Source organism: Vigna angularis, chromosome 8, assembly GCF_016808095.1.
Source record: "Vigna angularis cultivar LongXiaoDou No.4 chromosome 8, ASM1680809v1, whole genome shotgun sequence".
In the NCBI taxonomy this organism is placed as follows: domain Eukaryota; kingdom Viridiplantae; phylum Streptophyta; class Magnoliopsida; order Fabales; family Fabaceae; genus Vigna; species Vigna angularis.
In genome coordinates, this window is record NC_068977.1 from 16474557 (window position 1) to 16500371 (window position 25815).

The 25815-nt window shown below is 35.6% G+C and overlaps 1 protein-coding gene across 1 annotated transcript; it reads left to right on the forward strand.

Moving 5' to 3' along the window:
• Positions 1 to 11895: 11895 nt before the first annotated feature.
• Positions 11896 to 17078, forward strand: LOC108343854 (uncharacterized). Its single transcript, XM_017582266.2, has 2 exons — positions 11896 to 12376; positions 15939 to 17078. The coding sequence occupies exon 2, from the start codon at positions 16038 to 16040 to the stop codon at positions 16638 to 16640; it is 603 nt and encodes a 200-aa protein (XP_017437755.1). The 5' UTR covers positions 11896 to 12376; positions 15939 to 16037; the 3' UTR covers positions 16641 to 17078.
• Positions 17079 to 25815: the final 8737 nt, after the last annotated feature.

The following is a 25815-nucleotide window of genomic DNA, read 5'->3' on the forward strand; positions in this document are numbered from 1 at the left end:
AGTACTCACATTGCCGCGATCATATCAAATTCAATCCGGACAAACCCATCCATTCCAATCAAGAGTTTGATTGCAGATATTAAGGGTCGATTCGGATATTCTGTGTCATACAGAAAAGCTTGGATCGCTAAACAGAAGGCTCTTGCTATGGAGTTTGGAGACTGGGAGGACTCTTATAACCACATGCCGAGGTGGTTGCATGCCGTCAAGGAAGCAAACCCAGGTACAATTTTACAATGCACTGGTTCTCCGGTGCATATTGATGGACAAACCGACAATAATTGCTATATTATGGAAAGAGTTTTCTGGTCTTTCGGTCCTTGCATAGAAGGATTCAAATACTGTAAACTCATTCTCCAAGTTGACAGTACATTTCTAACGGGTAAATATCATGGAACTTTGCTCACCGCCATAGGTCAAGATGGCAATAGAAATCTTTTCCCATTGGCCTTTGCCATTGTAGAAGGTGAGACAAAGGAGGCCTTGATATGGTTCTTTCAACTACTTCGAGAACATGTTTGCCATCAACAAAATATTTGCATCATCACTGACAGAGGAAAGGGTATACTATCCGCCTTAAGATCAGAAGAAGTTGGTTGGGAATAAGATGGTTTGAACTCTGTGTATTGCATACGTCATCTAGGATCCAACTTCAACAACAAATTCAAAAATCACGACCTCAAAAAACAATTCATCAATTTAGGTACTATTACAAACATTCTTCAAACACTTATAATTTTATAATTTTGTTAACATTATTCTTTAATTTATTTATTTATTACATCATTACAGCTTACGAGGTGAAGCAACCAACTGTCACGACAAAACTTGTTGCATTGAGAAACCAATACCCACAACAAGTTGAATGGATAGATAAAATCCCATTACAAAAATGGTCTCAGGCTTTTGATGGAGGGAGAAGATATGGACATATGACGACTAATCTTGCTGAGTGCACCAACTCCATTTTAAAGGGAGCACGTTCATTATAATATGTGCTCTCATCAGAACAACATTTGAGAGGACACAATCATGGTTTGTTGAACGCGGATTAAAGGCGAACTGTATGCTACAAGCAGGACACCAATATCCTGAACAAATCACCGACATCATTAGGAAAAATCAACAACAATCCGCATTTTGTCATGTTCATCGCTACAACCGTGAAAATTATGAATTTGATGTTCAGGAAATTTCAACACCTCACCACTACCGCCCTGTTCCACTTTCCTACAAGGTCAGCCTAAATGAATGGTGGTGTGATTGTGGACACTTCCAGGCTACTCGTCTCCCATGTCATCATGTCATTGATGTTTATGCATTTTCGCATATCCCACTAACCCAAGTAATCGATCAAGTGTACAGTCTTAACAACATTTTCAAGGCATACGAAGTACAATTTCACCCAATCCAAAATCAAGATTATTGGTCTGTGTATACAGGTCCAAACTTCATACCAGATCCTAAAATGCGACGCAAGGCATCCGGAAGACCATCTACAAATAGACTTCATAATGAAATGGATCAATCCAATCCAGATAAGCCAAAAAAATGCTCTTATTGCCGCAACGAAGGTCATCATAGGGGAAATTGTCCTTTTCGTCATTAGTTATTTCTTAATCTTACCCAATTGTAATCAAATCGATGACTGATATATTACTATTAATATTTCTTATTAATATTTATTTTCTCTTTTCCTATAACAAAACCAATACATAACATATGTAAAATGCAAAATCATTTTCATAAACCAATCATAAACACACTGGTAATCGATTACACAAACCCTGTAATCGATTACCAGAGTGCTTCTTGCTACACAACCAACCTGGTAATCGATTACCGAAATGTCGTAATCGACTACCAGTACGTTTTCTGCCTACACATTTCCAGTCCTGCAGGGGTCACGATTTCAACACTCTGTAATCGATTACCAAATCAATGTAATCGATTAGAGGACCCAGAAGTCGTTTTTAGGGTGCAGGACTTCAACACTATAGCTATGCACAGTGTGAAGTCGTGCAGGGGGGCACGACTTCTTCCTTTGAAGTCGTTTTGGCCCCCCACGACTTCACTTTGGGTCAAATTTTGCCTATTTTGGTAATAAAGAGGGCATATTTGCCTACTTTGGTGCAAAAACCTAAAAACCACAAAACTCCAAATTTCTATCCAACCAAAAATATACCAGATTTCACACTTAAATCACTTCCAATTGGTCAATTTTAGCAATTCAAACTCATCCAAATCAATTCCAAACAGCTCAACACAGTTTCATGGATTTCACACATCAACACATACAATACAACATACTCAAAACAAAATACAACTCCAAACAGTGCACGAATTCAGAATCCAATATACTTACACTTCATGCAAGCAATTTAAAGAAGTATTCTAGCTCCCCTTACCTTGAAACTTCTTTGCTCAGCTCAAAGACCCGCAACTACAGTACCTCACACGCGAATAATCTAGACAACACCCTACAACCCGCAATGCGGTGATTAAGAACAACTCTTAGAGCTAGAATGAACGGAAGAATGAAAATCTACACTAGGCACATGCAACTTGCCCTAGGTCCCAAACAACGGAGAACAATGAAGAGCTACTTACCCGCTGAAGAATGAAAATCTATTCGGATGGTTGCGAAGGTCTCTATGCCGTGGTCACTTGAGCACCACCTAATCCAACATGCAACCACTAAATGTGAGGGAATGGTAGAGAGAAGGCAGAGAGAAATGAAAGAACAAGATTTTTAGAGAGAGAATGGGAAGTTGAGATAATGAACTCAGATTTTGAAAGGTTCCTTCCTAAGGTCACAGTGCCCTTAGCCTTATTGGCCTGGCTGCCTCAACCTAAGGCCCAACTGCCATATATTTTCAGGCCCTTACAGTTGACCAACAAACTGTATCGTTGAACGTCAATTTTTACGAATGTTTTGGCATTGAGGGATAGCAGGGCCCACTGAGCACCATCTTTTCACCTCATGTTTGGAGTAATTTTGTTCCAAGACGTTGAGCACGACAAAGTGTCGCTAAGCGCAATGTTTTGCGAGAAGAATGACACTAAGTGTCAGAACTATGGTTCATCACCACTTTTTGTGAAAATTTTAATGTTGAGCGCCAATTTGTATGTTGAATTTGTTTTCTTCTTTGATTATTTGAAATAGATTTATAATAGAATTTATGTGTGTTCGTGATTAATATTGTGTTTGATTAAAGTCATAATACGGTTGTGGACATTTATTATGATGGTGTTGAAGAATTTCAACGAGAAATTCGTTGTGGTATGATCTTAGTGTATGCATTGATATATAGGATGTCAGTAAGGAGGTATCCTGAACTCAAATAAATATACATACTCAAATAAAGTAGATTTAGTTGTGTATGAGATTAACAGGAGGTCCTAACCACTGCACTATTTGGTTTTAGGCTCGAAGAGGACTAACCTTGTGAGTAATAAGGTGATAATCTCTTTGTCTATGACTCTACAAAGCATAAATATTACTACAAGTGCACACTTAGAATGAATCTCAATGTGAAAGGTATGTATAATTGAGTCTAGTGTCAACTGTTTGTGTGAATATATATGATTTATTGTATTTTATACATGCTTAGTTTATAATTGATATAATTTAAATAATTTAGGATAATTCTTTTGCATATTAACTTATTGATGAGTGCATATTTTCTCAAGGTACGACAAGTTCGTTACAAGACAAGCTCGTCTAGGTAGAAAACCAGGAAAGAATTTAATGGTATTACAAGACAAGCTCGTCTAGAAGAAACCTTGATCTTGGTTTTGAAGCTTTAACTAAATAACATAAAAGAAAAAGTCTCTCTGTATGAAAAGTAAGTCTAACCAGAAAAACACTTAGGACAAGAAATCAATTCTTAGAACACTTTGATAGGAAACCATAAAAATTTAGAACTAACCTTAGGATAGGAAACCATAAAACTATAAAACCAACCTCGGGATAGAAAATATCAGGCTAGAAAAACCTCAAGATAGGATAGAACAGTAGAAACACATCTCAACAACCTTAGTTCAACATCAGGATAAAGCAAACAGAAACACCTCAACCCATAATTAAAAACCAACCCTCTAGTTAGACATTGGGACAGAAAAACCCTAGAATAAAATAAAATCAATTTGAATAAACTTAAAGACTTAGGTCAGAACAAGAAGAAAACAAAGCCAAAAGATAGTGAAATCACAACTTCACAAGAGTAGGATAAGAAACAAATCAGAAGGAAAGTGATATGTTGTCGTTGAAGCTATAAAATTAATACTACTTTTCAAGGCAACTTCAGTATTGCCAAGTCAGTAGTCAATAAAGTAGATAGGGTTAAAGTAACCCTGAGTCTTCTCCCAACGAACACGAAATTGATTTTCAATATTTGACTCTTATGAATGTTATGCAATGCTTAAGATTAAAAGTGAGAAACTATGCTAATGGAATTAATGTTAGAAGAACAAAGAGGAACCTTAGAAACAATTATGATGAAATAGGCTAATTCCACTGCTTTTCCAAGATAGATTCATCATCAGTTATCGATAGATCATTGTTCAATTGATTATTGTTCAAGTTTCAAATTAATTAAAGTACATTCTTAATTAATTTGAGGGTGATCATGCAATTAACCAAAGTAGATTCTCAATCAAATGCAAGATCTTTCTAGATTATTCACAATGAATTCAACTAAAGTACATTCTCAATCAAATTCTATTGTGTTTAATCATGTCTATTCTTAAATCTCTTAACCAAATTAAAAGCTAATTAATCAAAGTATTCTCAATTAATTATAGTTGAAATTATTACCACCAATCAAAGTACATTCTCAATTGATAGCAAAAACTCGTTTAATCATATGAAAGTTCCTAAATTTAATCAAAGTAGATTCTCAACCAAACCTAGAAACCCTTGAACTCGTATGATTAATATGCATGTAGATTCAAACACATTATGATGCAAAAATCATTGCTTTTAATATTTTTGAGAGATGAAAGACATAGAAAGAGAGCAACTCAACTCAATAATCAAAAGAAACAACTACATTAATTCAACTTAACCTCAGAATCCATAATGAAATTACAGTGGAATAGCCCTAGGAGCTTAGCCCTCCATGAATGGAGTGAAAGACATGGTGAAATAAAAGTGAGAGGAGTGGTGGATGATGACTTCCAATGGAGGAGTTTGAGAATGAATGAGTTATCTCTTTTTGCCTCCCTTGGGTCTCTTTATATAGGCTTGATTGGGCTTGGACTCTGAATCTTCTATTGATAAGATCTTTCATCTTATATCTAATATATTCCACATATTTAAGAGATTTAATCGGTTTTTAAGAATATTTGATAATATATTTTCTAGATTCAAAAATATTTGGCAAATATTATTTTTTGATATTTATTGATATAGTTAACTAAGGTAATTATTTAACAATATCAAATAAAATATCTTAAGATATATTTTCACCAAATTATCTTTTAAAATAAACTTGCCCAAAATTACATTTCAACCATTTTTATTTTATTCAAAATTGCACAGAAGTCTAGAAATTTCCTAATTGTACTTTAGTCTTTCCTTTCTTTTCATAATTACAAAGGAGCCTTGCGTTGACCAACTTTGACCATTCAATTTCATGCTTTAAGTGAATAAAATTCTAACTTCAGCTGCACAAATAAACATTAGAACATCCAAAATAATTTATACAACTAAGAATCACATTTAAGCATCTTTAATTCCCAAACCCAATAAATCCAATTGTTACAAATTCACTTTAAATCAATCATTTAAGCACAAGAATCTTATCAAAAATTTGAATTTTAAAACATAAATGTGGGCATAAATATGCACTCATTAGAAAGATTAAAACAACAAAGAAACTTAGGACAAAACACTAGCAGAAAACTTAAATGCTAAAACAATAAAAACATAAAGCCAAAACCCCAAACAAACAAAACTAGAACCTGAACCCCAAACATAGAAATCATAGGAAAACACTTAGGTGCTAGGAAATATAAAAACACTTAGGCTAGAACAACCAGACACTTGACTAGACAATGTCTTGTCTAAAGGTGTATGAGAGAGAATTAAGCTAAATGCTCAATGCTTAAAATACCTGAAGAAGGTACTTGACTTCTCTAAAAAATGAAACAAGTGGAGACGATGCCTACGACTAAAACAATTAAAAGGCACAATTGTTAAAAGACATAAGAAAGCCTAAGAGAGCTAAACCCTATCTGTCTACAAAGAGACAAATGTAAAAGAAGTGTTTATTTGAATCTAGATGATACCATGAATGAAACAGAGACACAATCTTGTGATGAAGTATATATACATTTGGTATCTTTAAATCAAAACAGCTTAATTGAAAACTGCTACCTAACAATATAGGAAATCAAAAGACACTTTGTTGTTCTGAACAAGCATTGAATGATATTAAATGCTCTACATTCAAAAACAACAAAAGGGTTAACTGATTAATTGATTACATGACAAGTCTAATCAGAAGCACGTAAAAGGAAAGACATTCACGAAATGTTTTTCTCATAAAAAACAAGAACATAAAACCACATATAAAAGAAACACCAAAGAAGTAAAACATTAATATACTCTCAAACAATAACAAGACACAAGAAAACACAAAACTCTAAACAAAAGATAAAAACATTAAAAGATAAATAGAACCACCATATATGCTTTTACCTTATGCAGGACAATCACTACGAACGTTCAATTTATAAATATCAAAATGAAAGTTGGAGAAAAAGGCAAAGAGGAGCGCTGATCAGACTATCAAAAGTTGTGCCAAATGTTAAGTCTAAATCACTTTTGATAAAAGCTCTCAAAAACACATATGCTTTAATGAAAGTCAACATCCTATGCCTAACACCTACACAAATAGCCAAAAAGGAATAAATCTTAAGACAAGCTTCGCCAATGGTCATAATGCCCAACTTAAAACACAAAGCATTATCACAACGACTATAATCATAAGGTGTATAAATAGAAGAATAGGAGAAAGAAGAAAAGAGATGATGAAGAAGAGAGAAAATATGAAGATATCTCATCATCCATTGAGCGATGAAATCACTTTGAGCAATGAAAGCTAAATCATTCTTATCAAAGAAGAGGAGGAAGAGAAGGGCTAAAAAAAAACATCACTCAGAATATGCACCCGAAGAAAGAGTGAAAGAGTGAAAAATGAGAGTCTCTCAGGTTTCATTGTAATACCTACTTGTGTTTGATACAAGAAGAAAAGAGAGAATGAGAGAAAGAGAAAAGTAAAGCATCTCCCTCATACTTCATTGTATTATATGCTTACTTTTGAAAGGAGAGAAAAAGAGAGATGAGTGAAACACCTGCGAGTGTTTAGACTGCATTGTATTGTAATCAAATCCTCTCAAAGAGAGATATAATCTGAACAGCTTGTAAGCAATCTACGATTCCAATTCTAAAGAGAATCAAAACTCTTACAACTTAACTCTTTGAAGTTAAGGAAATCTAGGCGAGATCATCTAGTACCAAGAGTGGTGCTAATAATCAATTGATCTAGGATAACTGAAGGTTATTTGCTGATCAGGGATACCAAGAGTGTTTAATAATATTGTACAACCAGGAGTGGGTGAAACTCAAAGGAAATCTCGGCGAGGTAGTTGAGTACCAAGAGTGGTGCTAATACTCAAGGAAATCTCGGCGAGGTAGCTGAGTACCAAGACTAGTGCGAATACTCAACTGATCTAGGGTAACTGAAGGTTATTAGCTGATCAGGGATACCAGGAGTGGTGAAAAATACTGCGCAACTAGGAGTAGGTGAAACTCAAGGAAATCTCGGTGGGGAGTTGAGTACTAGGAGTGGTGCGAATACTCAACTGATCTAGGGTAACTTGAGGTTATTCGTTGATCAAGGATACCAGGAGTGGTGAAGAATACTACACAACTAGAAGTGGGGGAAACTAAACTAAACGAGTCTCAAAGGGATTGAGAGAGTTTAGGGATACCAGGAGCAGTAAGTAATACTACGTAATCAAGAGTGAGTTAAACTCAATTATACTTTATTGAATATCTAATGGAACCCTCTAAGTTATTTTTAGAGGAGAAATGGATGTAGCCCTAACAGGTGAACCAGTATAAAACATCTTGTGTGTTTTCATCTATTGATGGACGATGTAGTTGTTAAGTTCTTTAAAGCTCACTCCTGCATAACATGTTTTACATCTATCTACTGTCTATTCTTCAACCTGGATGTGTTAACTTGATCGAGTAAACGATCTAACTAAGATAGTGTTTATTAACCAAATGAAAATATCCTACAATATAACGTACATCATAATCAGATCGTAAGTTACGAAAAAGTTTGAAAACACTATTCAACCCCCTTTTAGTGTTTTCCCGCACCTTCATATTTATGCACTCATTCAGTCTTTAATATTGGATTCTTAATTGGTTTTTATGTTTTAAAAAATATTTTTAATTATAATTTTTTATAATTGGGTTTATTGATCATAAGATACAAAAACATGATAAAAATAGCTTTTTAGGTGCATAAATATTCTTTCAATATTTTGAGGTATGCTAATGTAGGTGCAACTAAGTTGAGCTTATTGAGATGTAAAAATAAATTGATTAAAGTTTCATGACACCTTAAAGATAAATCCAAAAATAAAAAATAATCAAAACCATAAGAATTCAGGTCAAGCATTGCATGAAGAAGACAAGATAAACATGAAACTTGACTAAGCCAGAAAGAGGGAACAAGCAACAAATTTGGACCTTACTATTTTCTCTATTTTTTCTACAAAAGGGCTTTGATAATGGATAAATGTTTATAATTAAAGATTATTTGGGGAAAATATATCTTAAAATATTTTATTTGATATTGTTAAATAATAACCTTATTTAACTATATAAATGAATATCAAAAGATAATATTTTCCAATTCTTTTTTAATCTAGAAAATATCTTCTCAAATATTTTTAGATCTCCAAAATAATCAAATATATCTTGAAGATATTGTATTATTTAGAAGATAATTGTAGAATATTACATTATCATAAAGAAGGTTACAACAACAAAAAAACCTAAAATAAAGCTCATTCCAATTTCTATTTAAAGAGACTTAGAGAAATACATTAGAGGAGTTGAGGAATCCTTTGAGGTTCTAATTTCGTCCTTTCTCTCTTCTTTCATGTTCTCCACCCTCTTTTCTTCTATTTTTTGTTATTTTCACATTCCATATCTAGCACTCATGGAATTTGCAACAATGGTGGATGGGGAAGGTTTATATCTCGCACTGTGCACATTGATTAGGATTGGAAAATGAAGAATTCTGGAAAGAAAATTGATTTTGAGTTATGTTTGAGGAAGACCATTTGAGTCGCAACATGTTTGAGATCAAAGATAAGTGTGAGACCAGGATGATGACATTGTGTTTACTTGCGAGAGAAAAGATTCAGTTGAGTGATACTTCTCAAAGCGTTCTTCTTGTGCAAAAAGAAGAGCTTCGAAGTCCAAAATAGTGTAAGGATCAATTCTTGATATGACAGATGTAATGAAACCAATGTGGCAATGATTTGCTTGATGTCCAAAAGATAAGTAGAAACTGAACAATCTTTCTTGGAATTTCTTAATTGAGCCTTGAGTTTATTTATATTTTCACGGTAAGGGATGCAAAATGAATTGAGAGCTTGTTCTAAATTTCACAATAAGATATTAAACCTATCATGTGCATGAGAATATAAGGTGTCATCGATGCAAGAAACTATGTCATGATTACTTTATCTTGTTGATAGTAATTATATAAGACTCTGTTCGTAACTCTAACTAATGCATCAATAGTTGTGAGAAATTGAGAAGGAACCAATGAGACTTTAAGAAAATGTTGTAGTTTCATTCCACATAAAGTTGTTAAGACTTGATGGTGCCAAAAGAGATATGAATCTTCATCAAGTTTGATAGAAATTGGTGTTTGAAAAGAATGGGAAAGAAAAATGGGATTGGATGAGGAAGAAAGAATTGAATCTGTAGAAATGGAAGATGATGATGCCATATAAGCTCTTGATACCATCTAAGATGAAGAGAAGAGAGAGAAGAAAAGGAGAGCACGAGAAAGAAGATTACTTTTATTTCATATATGCATAGATTGAAACATATGTTTATATACACGAAAGGAAAAGAAAAATTGATATAATAGAAGACGTGGTATAACTAACAGAAAAGAGAAACTATGTAAAGGTATATGTGTAAATCACGTAATATCTGTGATAAGAAGATCAAACTAATGAAAATTATAACAACACAGTGGATTGTATGATTCGGTGACAACCAACTTGTAATTGGATTGCATGATCTAGGTACCAACATGTTCACTGAATTTTGTTATCCAATATTGTTTAAAGGTGGCGTAAAGTGATTTTAGTCTCAACCGAATTTAGAAATTCGATTTGTGTGAAATGTGGATGGGTGAACGCCATTCTAAAATCCATTTAGTTGTAAAATTTGGTTAGTTCTAAATTGGGGAGAGGTTTTTTAAACATAGGACTTTGAAATCCGATTGTATTTTTGTATGTGTGGTCACCAAATTTTGCAATCCGATTTTATTTTTTTATGTACCAAATTTTAAAGTCCGGTTATGTGAAGTTGTGTTCACCAAATTTTGATATCCGATTCTTTTTTTGTGTATCGGATTTCAAAATTTGGTTGTGTGAAGTTTTATATATTCACTGGATTTTGGAATCTAACTTTATTTGTTTGTGTATCGAATTTTGAAATTCGATTATACGAAATTGTGTGTTCATTAGATTTTGAAATGGTGTGTTTTGTTTGTGTGTTCTAAATTTCAAAATCTAGTTATATTAACTTGTGTGTGGTGACTAGACATGTGAATCCATAATGCTTTTCTCGAATATAAAGTTATACACTACGTGATGAAATCCAACAACTACACCCCTAAAAGAATTAATGGGATTTCTTGATCCAAATAGTTCTCTTGAATTATATAATCTAGTTTGTTATTAATAAGAGGGTAAAATGGAAAAAAAAAAAGAAAGGTTTGGAAGTGTAGAAAAAGAAAACATTAGACACTTATTACTAAAAGGATCAAATTAGAAAAAATAATTTGGAAGTAGAGGAAAACAAATCGTGGGGTGCAGGAAGCACCCAACTTCTTAACATGTTATTCTCGCATTAGGCTTTTAGTTCAAGGCCCAATATGAAATAATACTGTTTTCCTAAACAAACAAAAAGCTTTCATTTCTGCACCCCACAATTTCTTTGCACATCCCACCATAATTTTCAAAAGGACTACTTTACCATATTTCAGAATACACATTTCAGAAACTTTCTGAAATTTCTAAAATAAAATTTTTGAAATAGAATTTCTGAGATCAGATTTTCATATCAGAATTTCTGGAATAAAATGAAAGATTTTCATATCAGAATTTCTGGAATAAAATGAAATACATTATGGAAAAGGATTTTCCTTAATGTAGTTTGGTTCACGTAAAATTAGTGAGGTTTAACTTTGATTTATATATAAAAAAAAGTATCTTTTATTCCTTCAAATTTTGAAACAATTGTTTTAGTTTTAGTTTTAGTTATATTGAATATTTCCCTTAATTTATATTCCCTCATATTTTAAATCATTGTTTTTAATAGCTGATGTTGAATTTAAGATAGACAAGTATACTTTATTTTAGAAATTTATAAGAGTTTTTTTTTAAGTGTAACATGTTAACATTATAACATATTGCTATTATGATACATAGGATCATAAGTTTTATTTGAATATTAAAACATGTAATCTAAGATAAATTTCACTTAAACTGATGTAACGGTAGTTAATTATTATGATTTAATTATTTAGTTTAATTATACCATTTAAGAGCTAAAAATGAATTTAATTACAAAAGTAGGAAACAAAAACAGATAGTTAGTAACGATGAACATAATCGCAGTTATATAAGTCAAATGAAGAATTTCCAAAGCCACCACAACGAAGTTTTGTTGGACACGTTTTATTCAACTCACTCACATGCCGTTATCATCATCATCCATCCTTGCGTGAAGAAATCAATGTGTGAAGGGACGCAGGAACCACCCATAGACGCCAGGAGATGGCGGTCCGATCAATCAACCGGTTGAGAAAGGTCCACGTGGCACGCAGCACCTGACGTATGTTCGTGAGTGAAGCGATTGGAACCGTCGGACAGAGCAGCGGTTCCGTCTACTCGCGATCTCCACTGTTAAATCAGTCAAGATCAAGCTTCTCCTCTGTTGCTGCGTCGCCCTCACGCTTCTCGCCTTCTCCACGAGCGCTTCTTCCTTCGTCCTATGGAACAACCAAAAGCCTCTTCCCCCTCGCTTCTCCGATTCCAGGTTCTCATTCTTTCCTTCCTTTCTCTTTTCCTCACTTCATTTATTTATTTCCAAAAAAAAAATATAATTTCTTAATATGGATAATTCCAAAAGTTAAATTAAACGATTAAGATCGCTTCGTTTTTGGCAACAGATTTTTTTTTTGAAAACATTTTTTTTTTTGCATTTCAGGGATTTCCATATGTGTGTTGGCTTCTCAGATTCCGTTTTGTTTGAATTCGTCGTTTTCCTATTTTCTGCATTTGCGTGAAAAAAATAAAATAAACAAAAAAAGGATATGTACGTCTATAGATTTTATTTGCGAGGTTAATTTTGGAAATAGCTTAGGAGGGTGAAACAATCGTGGCTTTGGATGCAAGCTATTTAAATGATCGGTGTTGTTCTGAAAGAATTTTTTCAATAGTAGAAAGATGAATGGTTTTTTTGGGTCTTGGGATCTTTGAAGTTGATGTTTGGGAAATATGTTCTTAGTGTCACTATTACTATTACTGTCCTTTACAGTTTATTCATTGCCCGTGTTTTGTTGTCAAGCTATAAGATATTAGATATTGTATGGAATTTGGGTTAAGAAACCATGTACCTATGGTTTATATTAGGAGGTTCATCACCCTTTTATGAGTTTTTCTAACTCACCAAACAATATTGAACTGAAAATCGAGTGAATACAATAGGATTTGGGGTTTGCTGATTTAGAATTTTGATTAATGCCTAGAACCTATACTGAGGGGAACTCCAACCTTCTTAATCATATATTCTTGATAAATATGTTCGTGGTGTTTGGTCTGGGATTGTTTTTTTTTTCATTCAAAATTTTATTTTCTTAAAGACTAAGTAGCTTATGTTGCTTGTGATGTCATGGGACTCATCATTGTTTAATATCTTGGAGTCTTTTGAAAAATTTATTAGTTGGTCATTCTTCTCTACCTAAAGGCACGGTTAGGGACGCATCACCTCTGGGCGGGCAATTTTGGTCATTCTACCCATTAATATTCCTATAAATCTGAATAATTCTCAAAACCAAATCTCATTTAAAAAGTGTCCTTTATAAACTACTGGATAATATTTTGTCTGGTCAACTATTAAATCAATTTTTTTATTAGGTGGAGCTAGATTGGATGGTCAAAATAATTCAGAGAACGAACAGTAAAGTTAAAGTATATTATTAATTTCAAAATCATTTTATTTAAAGATTTAATTACGATTAATTATGATTGGATTGTAATTAGATTAATTTTAATTAAAATTCTATTATAAAATTTATAAATAAATATTATAAATAGATATTCGAGGTGAAAATGTAGGTTATGTATTAATTATGTATTTTTTTTTTTGTTATCTAAATTACATTGACTTTGGTTTGAGAGGACCAAATATGTATCCCAACCATAATAACATGAACTTGAAGATGATCAAGATCATGCGTTGAAGAGAAAATTCGACTCTATACATCTAAAACATAAACAATTATTTATTTTTTTAAAATTATTTAATTATTTTAACATAAATTCGGTAATAAATAATTGTCCTTTATAAACACTTTTTTTTTCAAATTAAACTAGTTAATTATTTTGACATAAATGCTATAATGTCATTATTGTTTATTCCGTATTTATGTGATCTCCCATGTGATCAAGTATGCTAGTGGGAAAAGGGACATATAAGACTAGGCAAAGGTTAGAAATGGGTCTAACACGGTATAGCCCCAAAGTTAAAATTCTTCATACTATAAGGCTAGATAAAGATCAGAAGCATAACATTTTTCATGTTGATAAGATATCTTTATTATTATAATTATTGGCTGATATTCTCATTAATTAATAAGATATTTGTATTAAAAACCTTTGGTAAAATTAGATAAATACTTGCCATAATTAATAAGATATTTGTAATTAAAAACCTTTCTTAAAACTAGATAAATACTTGTCATTATTTCGAATAAGTGATTATATTGAGATCAGACCACCTTCAACAAATATGAACCGATAGATAGACTTAGGTCTTTAAGGGAGAAGACTTACTTTAAAGTTGGTAGGTCGAAATCATACTTATTACCATACAATCTCTCAGGTCTTGAGCAATAAAACTAAACTTTAAAGTATGTTCGAATTTAGTCTATCATTATATTTTCTTAAACAAATAATTGATCTCTTTCCTACTATGACTGGATGAGAGAGCTCTCATAATAGCTCAGTGAGAGAGCTCTCACAATGACTCCACAAAGATGTATGCATAAAAAGTATGCACATAACACAAATTATAAAAATTACTTTTTATCATCTTTTATTAACCAATCTTATAGTACAAAAGAAATTGAAAATGAAATCTATAATTTTGTCATTACCCAATGTTGGAGTAGGATTTTCTTGAAAAAAATGGGCATCGGAAAAGGTTTCACTAAATCTCACAATGGTGTCAAAGTGTTACAGTCAAGAAGTATGAAAACTTTTAGTTAGAGCATTCTAACTGTCTATGTCTTGTTTATCATATCCCTTTCTATATTCATATAAACCTATCCCATTAATATTCAAGATTAATCCTAATAATCCTTAAACGCTGACTTTATTCATAAAATGTCCTTTATAAATTAACATTTATTCTCTTAATTGAATGAAAATCTTATTATTGGACATAAGACTAGGTCAAAGTTCGGAAATGAACTTAACACCACACGTTCATTTTTACCAAGGTGAAACTAAATCGAGAATATGCAAAAATAGTGACGAAATTCAAAAATTGATCATTCGAGTGAAAAGTGAAGGAAAGTTTTTTTCTTTTTCTTTTTCTTTTGCATTTAATGCATCTCCTTATAAGTGTTAGCTATTCAGATCCTGTTTTATTTGTATTCGTCATTTTCCAATTTCATGTTTCCTACATATAATATTTGGAAAAAAAAACATAAAGAAAAGGATATGCGTGTGTGTAGGTTCTATTACGAGATTAATTTTGGAAAGAGCATATGGGGGTGAACCTGAGGGTTAGCTATCGTTTTTTTGGAAGCAAGCTATTTAAGTGATCGGTGTTTTCCCGAAGGAATATTTGCATAAACAGTTTAATTAAAGTAAAAGCAAAAGAGGATGAAAGAATCAAAGAAGAAACAGCTGGTATGCATAATATAATTGACTACTCCTAAAAGTATATATAAATTACCCTTTAAAAGACTTTAATCTCAATTGTAAATAGTAATGTAAGACTTGTAACTTTTTTTCCACAGCTTCTTACAAAAGTAAATTTTAAAAAATGATTAAGTATAAACTATTTGGTCAACATAGACTAAATCAACAACTGTGTCCAATTATACTTGTTAAAAGAATATGGAAGTAAATAACAAAGTATAGTCACCATCAGCAGCGATGATAACTAGAAGTTTAACAGAGGATAACTTGTTTCTTTGACACCTAAGGTCACCTACTCACTAGTCTCAAATTGTCAATTGATAATTTGACTTCAATCTAGTTCTTACTAGTTTCTGATCCCTTAAAGATTCACTTATTAATGGATATTGTACTTTATTTAGTTTCGTTTATTATGACCCTTCAACATTGACTCTCCTTTTCTTGTTTAGATACTCAGGTGCTGGATTTTGTTGATCGAGTTCAAAAGTTAAGATCTTGATTTTGAGAATAGCAACTATTCAACTATTGGGATACTTAGTTTCATCAAAATGAGGAGGCGTCAAGTTTTGAAACATTCAATTGCTCTTGTAAGCATGTTGGTGTGTGTCTGCTGTTTTTTTATCGTGACCATGACTGTTCTCAAGCTTCCAGACGCCCCAACAAAGGAAAGTGCAATGGGGTTTTACCCAATAACGAGATCCAGAAAAGTTTCAATTCAAGATGGCAACTTGTGCAAGTTTGGAGAAATGATGATTGACATGTTGCCTCGAGATCATGCTTTTACCGTGTTTGTTCCATCCGAGGAAGCGTTTAAGCGAGATCTACGTCTGTCAGTGAACGATGCTTTGAAATCGGACAGGTTTAATGATACTTATGCGATTTTAACTCGTATATTGGGATTTTCAACTGTCCCTCGTGCACTTCTTTCCTCTAATGTGAAATTGGGTGAGCTTGTGAACTATGATTCGTTATCTGGGTTTCCCTTGTACATTTCAAAAGATATCGACGAAATGCTTGTTGTTAACAGGATTCGATCAGAAATAGTAGATGTTAGAAAAAAAGAGATTGTTGTGCATCTCATGGATGGGATTATAATGGATGCTGAATTTGAGCAATCAGTTCTATCTGACAATGATACAGATGAGGATTGAAAGTATATGGGAGATGCTGAATTAGTAATTGTTGGAAATAACAATGTCCCTGGAACTCCAAGAATCATAGCCTTGGCTGAACTTGTTGTATTACCAACATCAATTATAAGGATGAATACACTCTAAAATGATTATTAGCAACGTGAAGGATACAAAACTGTAGCACAAAGACCTTCTGGCTTTTCTTAGTGCCGTTCTTCATTCATATAAACTGTCAGTGCTATTGGGAATCAAATTGATTCCTTACTGTCATAAAGACAATAATTCAATGTATTCTGTTTTGGGTTTTACTGTTGTTAGGTTTTCTAGTTAGTTGAAGAGAGCTCTATAAATAGAGCTCTCTCTCTTTGTTTATGTAACAAGATATACAATATCATCACTTTCCTCTGTTCTATACTACACAACATAATATAACAAGAAAAGAGAACGTTTTTCTTACCTCTCGTGTTACGCTCTTCATCTTTGTCTTCTTCGCCATCGTCCATCACCGTCTCCTCTGCCGCAGATCTGAGTTGACGCCGCTGCTGCCCTCATCGCCTGGAGAACCTCACTGTGGCTCCGTTCTCTCTCCTCTCACGCTCGTTCTCACATTGCTTGGGTGGCCTTCTGTTTGCCTTACGCTTATCTGATGTAAGTCATCATGGGTTGGGCCATAGATGTGCATGAACAGTACTGGGCCAATTCTGATATGGTATCAGAGCAGGTCTAGTGTCTGCTCTGCTTCCGTTGCCTCTGATTCATTTCTTGGTATCTTCTTGGGTTCTTCTTGGGTTCTTTTCATATGGATCAATCTCCCAACCCATCCAGTTCTTACTACCTACACTCAGGTGAATCTTCCAACCCAACCAGCCCCTATTACTTACATCCAGGTGAGAACCTGGGCCTCACTCTCATTACACAGATTCTAAACGAGAACAATTACTCCTCATGGAGCAGAAGTATGAGAAGAGCCTTGCTCTCCAAGAATAAAACAAAATTTATTGATGGGTCCATAAAGAAACCCCAGAAAACTGATGCACTGTTTGATGCATGGGAAAGATGTAATGTGATGATATTATCTTGGATAACAAAAACTCTCTCTCCACAGATTGCTGAAAGTGTCATCTACGTTGAAGAGGCCAAGGAACTGTGGGATGAGCTGAAAGAACGATTCTCCAAAGGAGATTATTTCAAGATTTCTGACCTACTATAGGACATACACTCTATCAAGCAGGGAGAAAGAGGAGTGAGTCAATTCTTCACTGATCTGAAAATTCTATGGGAGGAGTTGGAATTTCTAAGACCCATTCCTGCTTGCACATTTCAGATTCAGTGTAGTTGTGATCTCTCTAGAATTTCCTTAAGATATAGGGAAATGGAACATGTGATATGTTTCTTGAAAGGGTTAAATGATTCTTACAGTACTGTCAAGACACAAATTCTTTTGATGGATCCTCTACCTAATATCAATCGGGTCTTCTCTCTCATTATGCAACAAGAGAGACAAGAGAAACATAGCTCTCCCGAGGTTAAGGTTCTGGCAAATGCTACTGATAAGAACAATCAATGGAAGGGCCAGGGAAGGGGCTCTGGATTTCGTGCCCAAGGGAGAGGAAGGGGCAGGAATCCCAACTATGGAAAGCAATGCTCCTTTTGCAACAAAATGAACCACACTGTTGATGAGTGCTACTCTAAGCACGGATATCCTCCTTGGTATAAGAAGGGTGACAGCAATCACGACAAGAAGACTGACTGGGGCACTGCCAATGCCTGCCAGAACAGCACTGAAACAGAAGGGGTACAGAGTACACACCAAGCCAATAATGCCAACATTTTCAACTCTTTCACGACTGAACAGATGCAAAAACTTCTCAGAATGATGGACAAGATTGATGAACCCCCTCACAAAGTCAATCAAGTCCAGAGAAGTGACACTGAATATAAACAAGGTATTCTTTCATGGATAATAGACACTGGTGCCACAGATCATGTGACACATGATAGGACAAATTTTGTCACTTTTTATAAAATTAAACCTATTTCTATGAAACTGCCAAATAATACTGTTATAACTGCTGAACATGCTGGAACTGTGTACTTTTCCAAGGATTTTATCATTTTCAATGTTCTATATATCCCTGAATTTTGTTTTAATTTGATTTCTATTCGAAGCCTCATTAAAGACTTGGATTGCAGTCTAACCTTTTCCTCTAAGACTTGCCAGATAAAGGAGAATCATACATTGAAGATGATTGGATGTGCTAATTCTTGGAAGGGCCTCTATTACCTACAAGCTTTTCCTAAATCTGATTAAAGATATACTGCTAAGACTGTTTTTTCTTTTAAGAATCTTAATGTAAACATGTGGCACTGTAGATTAGGCCATCCAGGAGACAAGGTTATGAGACATATATGTGAGAATTTTCCCTATGTTAAGGTTGACACTGATACTGTTTGTGACACTTGCCACTATGCTAAACAACGAAAGTTATCTTTTCCTAAAAGTGTTTCTGCCGCCACTGCTTGCTTTGAAATTGTGCATTGTGATATATGGGGTCCCCTTAATATTGTCTCTGTCCAGGGTCATAAGTACTTTCTCATCATAGTAGATGATTACAGTAGGCATACATGGGTTTTTCTTATGAACAATAAAGGTCAGACTAGAGAATTATTGCAAAATTTTGTTACTAAGATTAAAACTCAGTTTAACAAACTAATTAAAACGGTTAGATCTGATAATGGCCCTGAGTTTAGTTGTGCGGATTTCTATAATATGCATGGTATCAACCACCAAAAGAGTTGTGTTAGACCCCGGAACAGAACTCTGTTGTTGAAAGAAAGCATCAACATATACTAAATGTGACCCGTAGTCTCCTTTTTCAGGCAAATATTCCTACTGCCTACTGGTCTTATGCTGTTGGCCATGTTGTTTATCTAATAAACAGATTGCCTACTGCCATTCTTAACCAGAAAACACCTCATGAACTTCTCTACAAATTACCTCCCACCTATTTAAACCTCAAGACCTTTGGCTGTTTATGTTTTGCCTCAACTCTAGAGAATAACAGAAGCAAACTAGACCCTAGAGCTAGAAAAGGAATTTTTCTAGGATATAAATGTGGTGTGAAAGGATACATTGTGCTTGACATAAATAGCAAGGAACTTTTTATAAGCAGGAATGTAGTTTTTCATGAGGACACTTTCCCTTACAAAGAACCCCAAAGCAGCAGAGCAAACTGTGATGTTGAAAGGGACAAAGCTAATACTCTGAATGACCTCCTAAGAGACCAGTATCCTACTAGCAATGATGGACATGATGAGTTAGATATTGCTGAACAAACAGAAATGGACCAGCCAGGAGAACTGATTTCTGATAATGAAGGTGTTGAACTTGAAGGCAGCAGCTCTGGTATAAGTAACAGTCCAAACAATCAAAGATATAGAAGGTCTGACAAACCCAGAAAGACTCCTACGTACTTGAAAGATTATGTACATCAGGTGAATCAATCCTCAACTATCAAAAATGGTTTTAAAACCCCCTACCCCATTTCTGACATGCTATGCTGTGATAATCTTTCAGAAAGACATCTAAAGTACACTATGACTGTCACTGGGAACAAAGAGCCCACATCTTACAATGAGGCAAGAGGGATGACTGAATGGGTAGAGGCCATGCAAAAAGAAATCAAAGCCCTACAAGACAATGACACATGGGTTTTGACCCCACTTCCTCCAAGGAAGACTGCCATAGGGTGTAAATGGGTGTATAAAACGAAATACAAGGCTGATGGCAACATTGAAAGGTACAAAGCTCGTTTAGTGGCAAAGGGTTATACACAGCAGGAGGGCATAGACTACCTGAACACCTTTTCCCCTGTGGCAAAGCTTACTGTCGCAATCGAAAAATCGCGACGGGACGACGATCTGAAAAAGATAAATATCGGTTTCGAAAAGAAAGATCTGGAGTCGCCACCATAGTTTATTCTGGAAAACTACGGAAAAACCATAAAATGATAAGACATGGTCTGCGAAATCGAGATTCTAAGTTCGGGAGTCGGTTACGTGTAGGGAAGGTATTAGCACCCTACAACGCCTGCCCTAAGGCAGTACCTTCAACTAAATGCGCGAATATGGATGTGGTTTTCAAAGTGTTTAACTTTCCCTTAAAATAAAACTCTAAAGAAACAAACAATACTTTTTAGTTTTTTTGGGCCCGACAAGGATTGACCTTGCTCCTACGTATTCTCATTCAGAATGAGAAATCAGGGTTCCGTAGTTCGTTTTGAAATTGTTTGAAAATATTGTTTGAGAAATTGTTTAGAAAATTTGTTTGGAAAATGATTATGGATAAATTTGGATTTTTGGGAAAGTGAACCTAACAAGGACTGGCCTTGCTCCTACGTATCTCCACTTTTGATGGAGAATCAAGGATCACGTAGTTCTGGCAAGGCGATATTGTTTGTAGTTTTGAAAAAGTGAATGTTTTTAGTTTTTGCAGATTTTATATTTTTTTTGGTATTTTTATTTAGATTTTTTGCATAATGAGTACTAGGTTGATGCGTACAATCGCACGAGCACTCACACGGCTTTTTCCTTTTATTGTTTTGCGTAATGAGTACTAGGCTGATGCATACGATCGCACAAGCACTCACACGGCTTTTCCTTTTATTGTTTTGCGTAATGAGTACTAGGCTGATGCGTACGATCGCACGAGCACTCACACGGCTTTTTTGTTTATTTTATATTTTGGGCAATGAGTACTAGGCTGATGCGTACGATCGCACGAGTACTTATACCGATATTTATATCATTAAATGTTTTTTATTATTTTTTTTTTTGTAATTTTTATGCAAAACGAAACAAGTTAATCTAATAGATATAAATAAAACAAATGGATGGGAGTTACTATACAAGGGAGTACATCAGTAAAAACTAATAACCAAACAAATAATAATAAAAATAAAGAAACAAAAGCCTAAAAATAAAACAAGAGAAACAAACCAGGGATGTAGAGATAAAACCAGGAGTGACGTGCAGAGTAAAATTTAAGCTCTTTAATTTAGGCCAAAACCCCTCTTTTCTGTTTTTTTGTCAGTGATGTAAGGATGAAATTTGGAGGTGTCATTAAGTATTTGTCCGTGAGGCCCAATTTATTATTATTATTTTTCTATTTTTGTTTGCAGTATGGGCTTCGGCCCAAATGAAAGGGTGTGAATGAAGATCTGCATGTGGCAGGAAGAAAGGACGCAGCCCAAAGCTAGGCCCAAGGCTTCTTAACCCAAATCAACAACATTAGGGGTTCTAACAATTTCCTCATTTTCGTCTGCACCCAACACATCAGAGACCTAGAGTCTCCTCCTCTGATCAATAAAGACAACTCATCTCCGCCGCTCAACGGCCACGTCTTCTTCCGATCGACCGCCGCGGACCAGACCAGCCACCGCAACGAAGATGACCACCGCGTCACTGCCTTCTCCGATCCAGCCACCGCGCCGCCACTGTGCTCCCCGAGCCAGAACGCCACCAGTTCCAGCGTCACTTTCCTCTCCCTCCGATTCGGCGCGAGCTCTTCCCTTCTCTGTCGAGCACCGCAAGAGCGAGTCCAAACGTCTTGAACCAAGACACTGCCAGCATCATGAGCAAAAACAGCCACCGTCGATGAAAAGCTGGCCACCGTTGTCCTCGCCGGACTTCGTTTCCTGATCGGCGCCGCCTGCATCACTCTCCCTCTTCATCATTTTTTCCGTTTGATATTTTGTCTACTGGGAAACAATAAGCCTGTGTTGTGCGCATATGAGTATGAGGGGCTGGATTCGTTATGTTCTGTGGGTTGATTGGATTATGAGAAAACGATGATTAAAGTTGAAAAATGGATTCGTTGGATTGTTTCTTATATTTCTTGCAGGTTTGGTGTGGTTCACGGTGATCGGAGGCCGAGTTGCCTGGTAATGGGCGAATGTTGAGGGCGGAGAGGATGGTCCGGTGGCTGAGGATGATGATGATGGGTGTTGATGGAAGATGAGTTTGCTGGCTTCTGCTACGAAACCCGCATGAGGGGTTCACAGATTTGGGGTTTCAGATTAGTTATGGAAAATAGCTGATGATTAGTGGGTGGGTATTTGGCCGTGAGGTAAGGTGAAGATGACGGTGTTGGAGATGGTATATGGATGAAGATGATGATGATGGAGGTGGTGTATGGATGAAGATGATGATGATGGAGGTGGTGTTCCTTGTAAGAGTTGAAGATTGAATTTTGAATTTGAAGTTGGATGATAAAAATGGAAGAAGAAAGTGAGGCGTGATTGGGTCACGGGGGAGGCAGGAGTCAAAGGTTGAGGTTTTTATGGTTACAGGGGGCAGAAGCTAGAAGAAAAAATGAGTGAATGAAGATGATGGGTGTTGGAGGTGATGGAGAAAAAACGCTCAGAGGTGTTGACTATGGTCCTCTGTCCCCCTTCTTCAGTGGAGATGATGGCCTCCTTAAATTGGCAGAAAGGGTGCCATTGTCGGTAGCTTTGATTGGAGATGAGGAGCGTCGGCAGCTTTGATTGGAGATGAGGAGCGTCGGCAGCTTTGATTGGAGGATGCTTGAAAGTGGAGATGTTTGGTAGCTGTGGTTGGAGGGTTGCAGAAATTATTGGGTTGGTGGAAGATTGTAGGAATAATTGAGACGTATGGGCCCCTCTCTTTTTTATATATATATTTTTTATTAAAACAAATAAAAATAAAAAGAATAAAATAAAATACGATTACAATAAAACGAACGCCTAATTCTGTTTGGACAAACGCCTAGTAAGACAAATAAATGAAAAAATTAAAAATGAAATAAAATGACACGAACGAACGCCTCAGGCTGTTTGGACGAACGTTAAGAGAGCATGCAGGCCGAACGTTAAAACCGAATCAACTAGATCCAACACTGCGCCGAACACTGTGACATCAAACCATACTAGACCGAACGTCCAAAACCGAACGCTAACAGATATCAGGTTGACAATTATTAAAGAGCGGACGGTAAACCTGCATGGGTGAAAGGTCGAACGCTTGAACATTTGGATGGAGTAGATCTTGAGAGTTGCCGAACGTCCTTGAGGTCGAATGGCCGAACGGTCGAGTGATGGAACACTTGTGGATGACCGAACGGTTGAGGCTGAGAGTTGCCGAACGTCATAGAGGTTGAATGGACGAACGGTCGAATAAGGCAAAGGACGAACGGTCGCGCAGGTGTTAACTTTCTGGCAAGTGTACCAAATCGTTCAAAGTAATAAAACCGGTAAGACCGGATATCGTTTCCCAAGAGACTCGTGTCACCAAACAATCGTATAATTTCCAACTAACTTAGACTAAAGAATGCTTCATAATTTGTGTTTTTGTGCAATTAAAGTAAACATGAAACATAATTGATAAAAGTGATCTTAGATACTCAAACACTTGGAAATGGAAAGATTAGAAATGATATGAAATGGTATTGTTGGGGGTATGATTTCACCTACTTCACTCTTATGTATAGAAAATCACTTCCTCTTCATTAATATGCCAATGTCAATCTACTAAATTACTCAAACCCAATTCCTTGGTAGAGAGAGCCTAGACTTCCTTATTAGGTTCCAATCCCTTGGAAGACCTAACAATTATTTCTGCATTAAGAATTGAGATCTTAAGACAACCAAAGGTCCTAGCTCTATTCCTAGATACTATTTCCTTTAGGTGTTTAATCCAAGTCCAGATTTACCCAACATTTTCCAATATCAAGCAAACCCTAAAATCATGTAATGGGTAGCAATTTCACAACAAGCATTAAGAAAAGGAATTAAACACTAACAATCAATGAAAGAGGCATAAATCCATTCAAAACATAGTGGTTTACATAAGATTTCAGTGGCTACATCAATCCCCCAACAATAATGAAACTAGCTCTCCATGAATGGAGAGCTCAAGCTTACAACAATGGTGGAAATGGAAGAAGGAGGAAGACCCAAGGTTGAAGAAGGACTGTTTCCACAGCTCCTAGCTCGCCTTCAAGAGCTCCAATTGAGAGAAATCGTGTTTGGGCAGCCAAAGATCCCAACCCCTTCGCGTTTTAGGGTTAAATAAGCTAGATCTGACACATCAGCAAAAGTCGCGCCCGGGCGCCCTCTCAGTCGCGCCCGGGCGCGAGCCTCTCGGAAAAAGTCGCGCTTGGGCGCCCCATTTCTCACGCCCGGGCGCAAGCTTCTCGCAAAAAGTCGCGCCCGAGCGCCCCTTTTTCACGCCCGGGCGCGACCAGCACACAAAACTGGCACCTGGTCACTTTTCTGTGCAGAAACTAGCCCTGGTGCAGTCGCGCTTGGGCGCCCCTCAGCCAGGGGGGGCTTGGGCCTGACCAGCACACAAAACTGGCACCTGGTCACTTTTCTGTGCAGAAACTGGCCCTGGTGCAGTCGCGCTTGGGCGCCCCTCAGCCAGGGGGGGCTTGGGCCTGACTTTTCAGCACTGCATCAATTTCACTTTTTCTGCAGATCTGCTTGCTTCTCATGCTTGGTTCAGCTTTAGACATTATTGGAGACTCTTCCAAGCTCATTATTAGCTACAAAATAAGGGATTATTGATGAAAGCACATCAAAGTAGCCAAAGATACAATTATTTAGAAAACAAGACAAAAGAAGAGGATTTAACAAGTTATAAGTTATAAAGGAGTTGATTTTGCTACTAAAATGATGCTTAGATAGTGGTAAAAATTAGCATTATCAAATACCCCCAAACTTAGAACCTTGCTTGTCCTCAAGCAAAAGGTATTTGTCTTTAACACAACAAAATTTTCAAAAGCACAACCGAATTCACAATGCTTGCTTAACTTGAAACAACTGAAAATGTATAACAAATTAGTCTTCCACTGTGGTGCTCACAATACATTGAATCAATCAAATGTCACAGTTTATAAGAGATCAACAATCATGGCAGAATGCTTTACTGAATTATGTAGAACCAATCCTCACTCAAGATAGTGTTTTACTTTAATGCTCTAGTGTATAAGGATGTGTATCTATCACTCTACTATCACAATGTCACACACATCAACTTTGCCCTTCGTTTCAACCAAATTAAACACATTCACAAGCAAGTTAGCATCACAAGGACTTTGATTGGCTTGTATTGTGGTTGGGCTAAGAAAGAAACATGGTTTTTCTGAATAATAAGCACCTTGAGCTTAAGAGAT

Bases quoted from the DNA above. Each gene is read 5' to 3' on its own strand.
- LOC108343854 (XM_017582266.2), top strand. From the start codon at position 16,038: ATGAGGAGGCGTCAAGTTTTGAAACATTCAATTGCTCTTGTAAGCATG.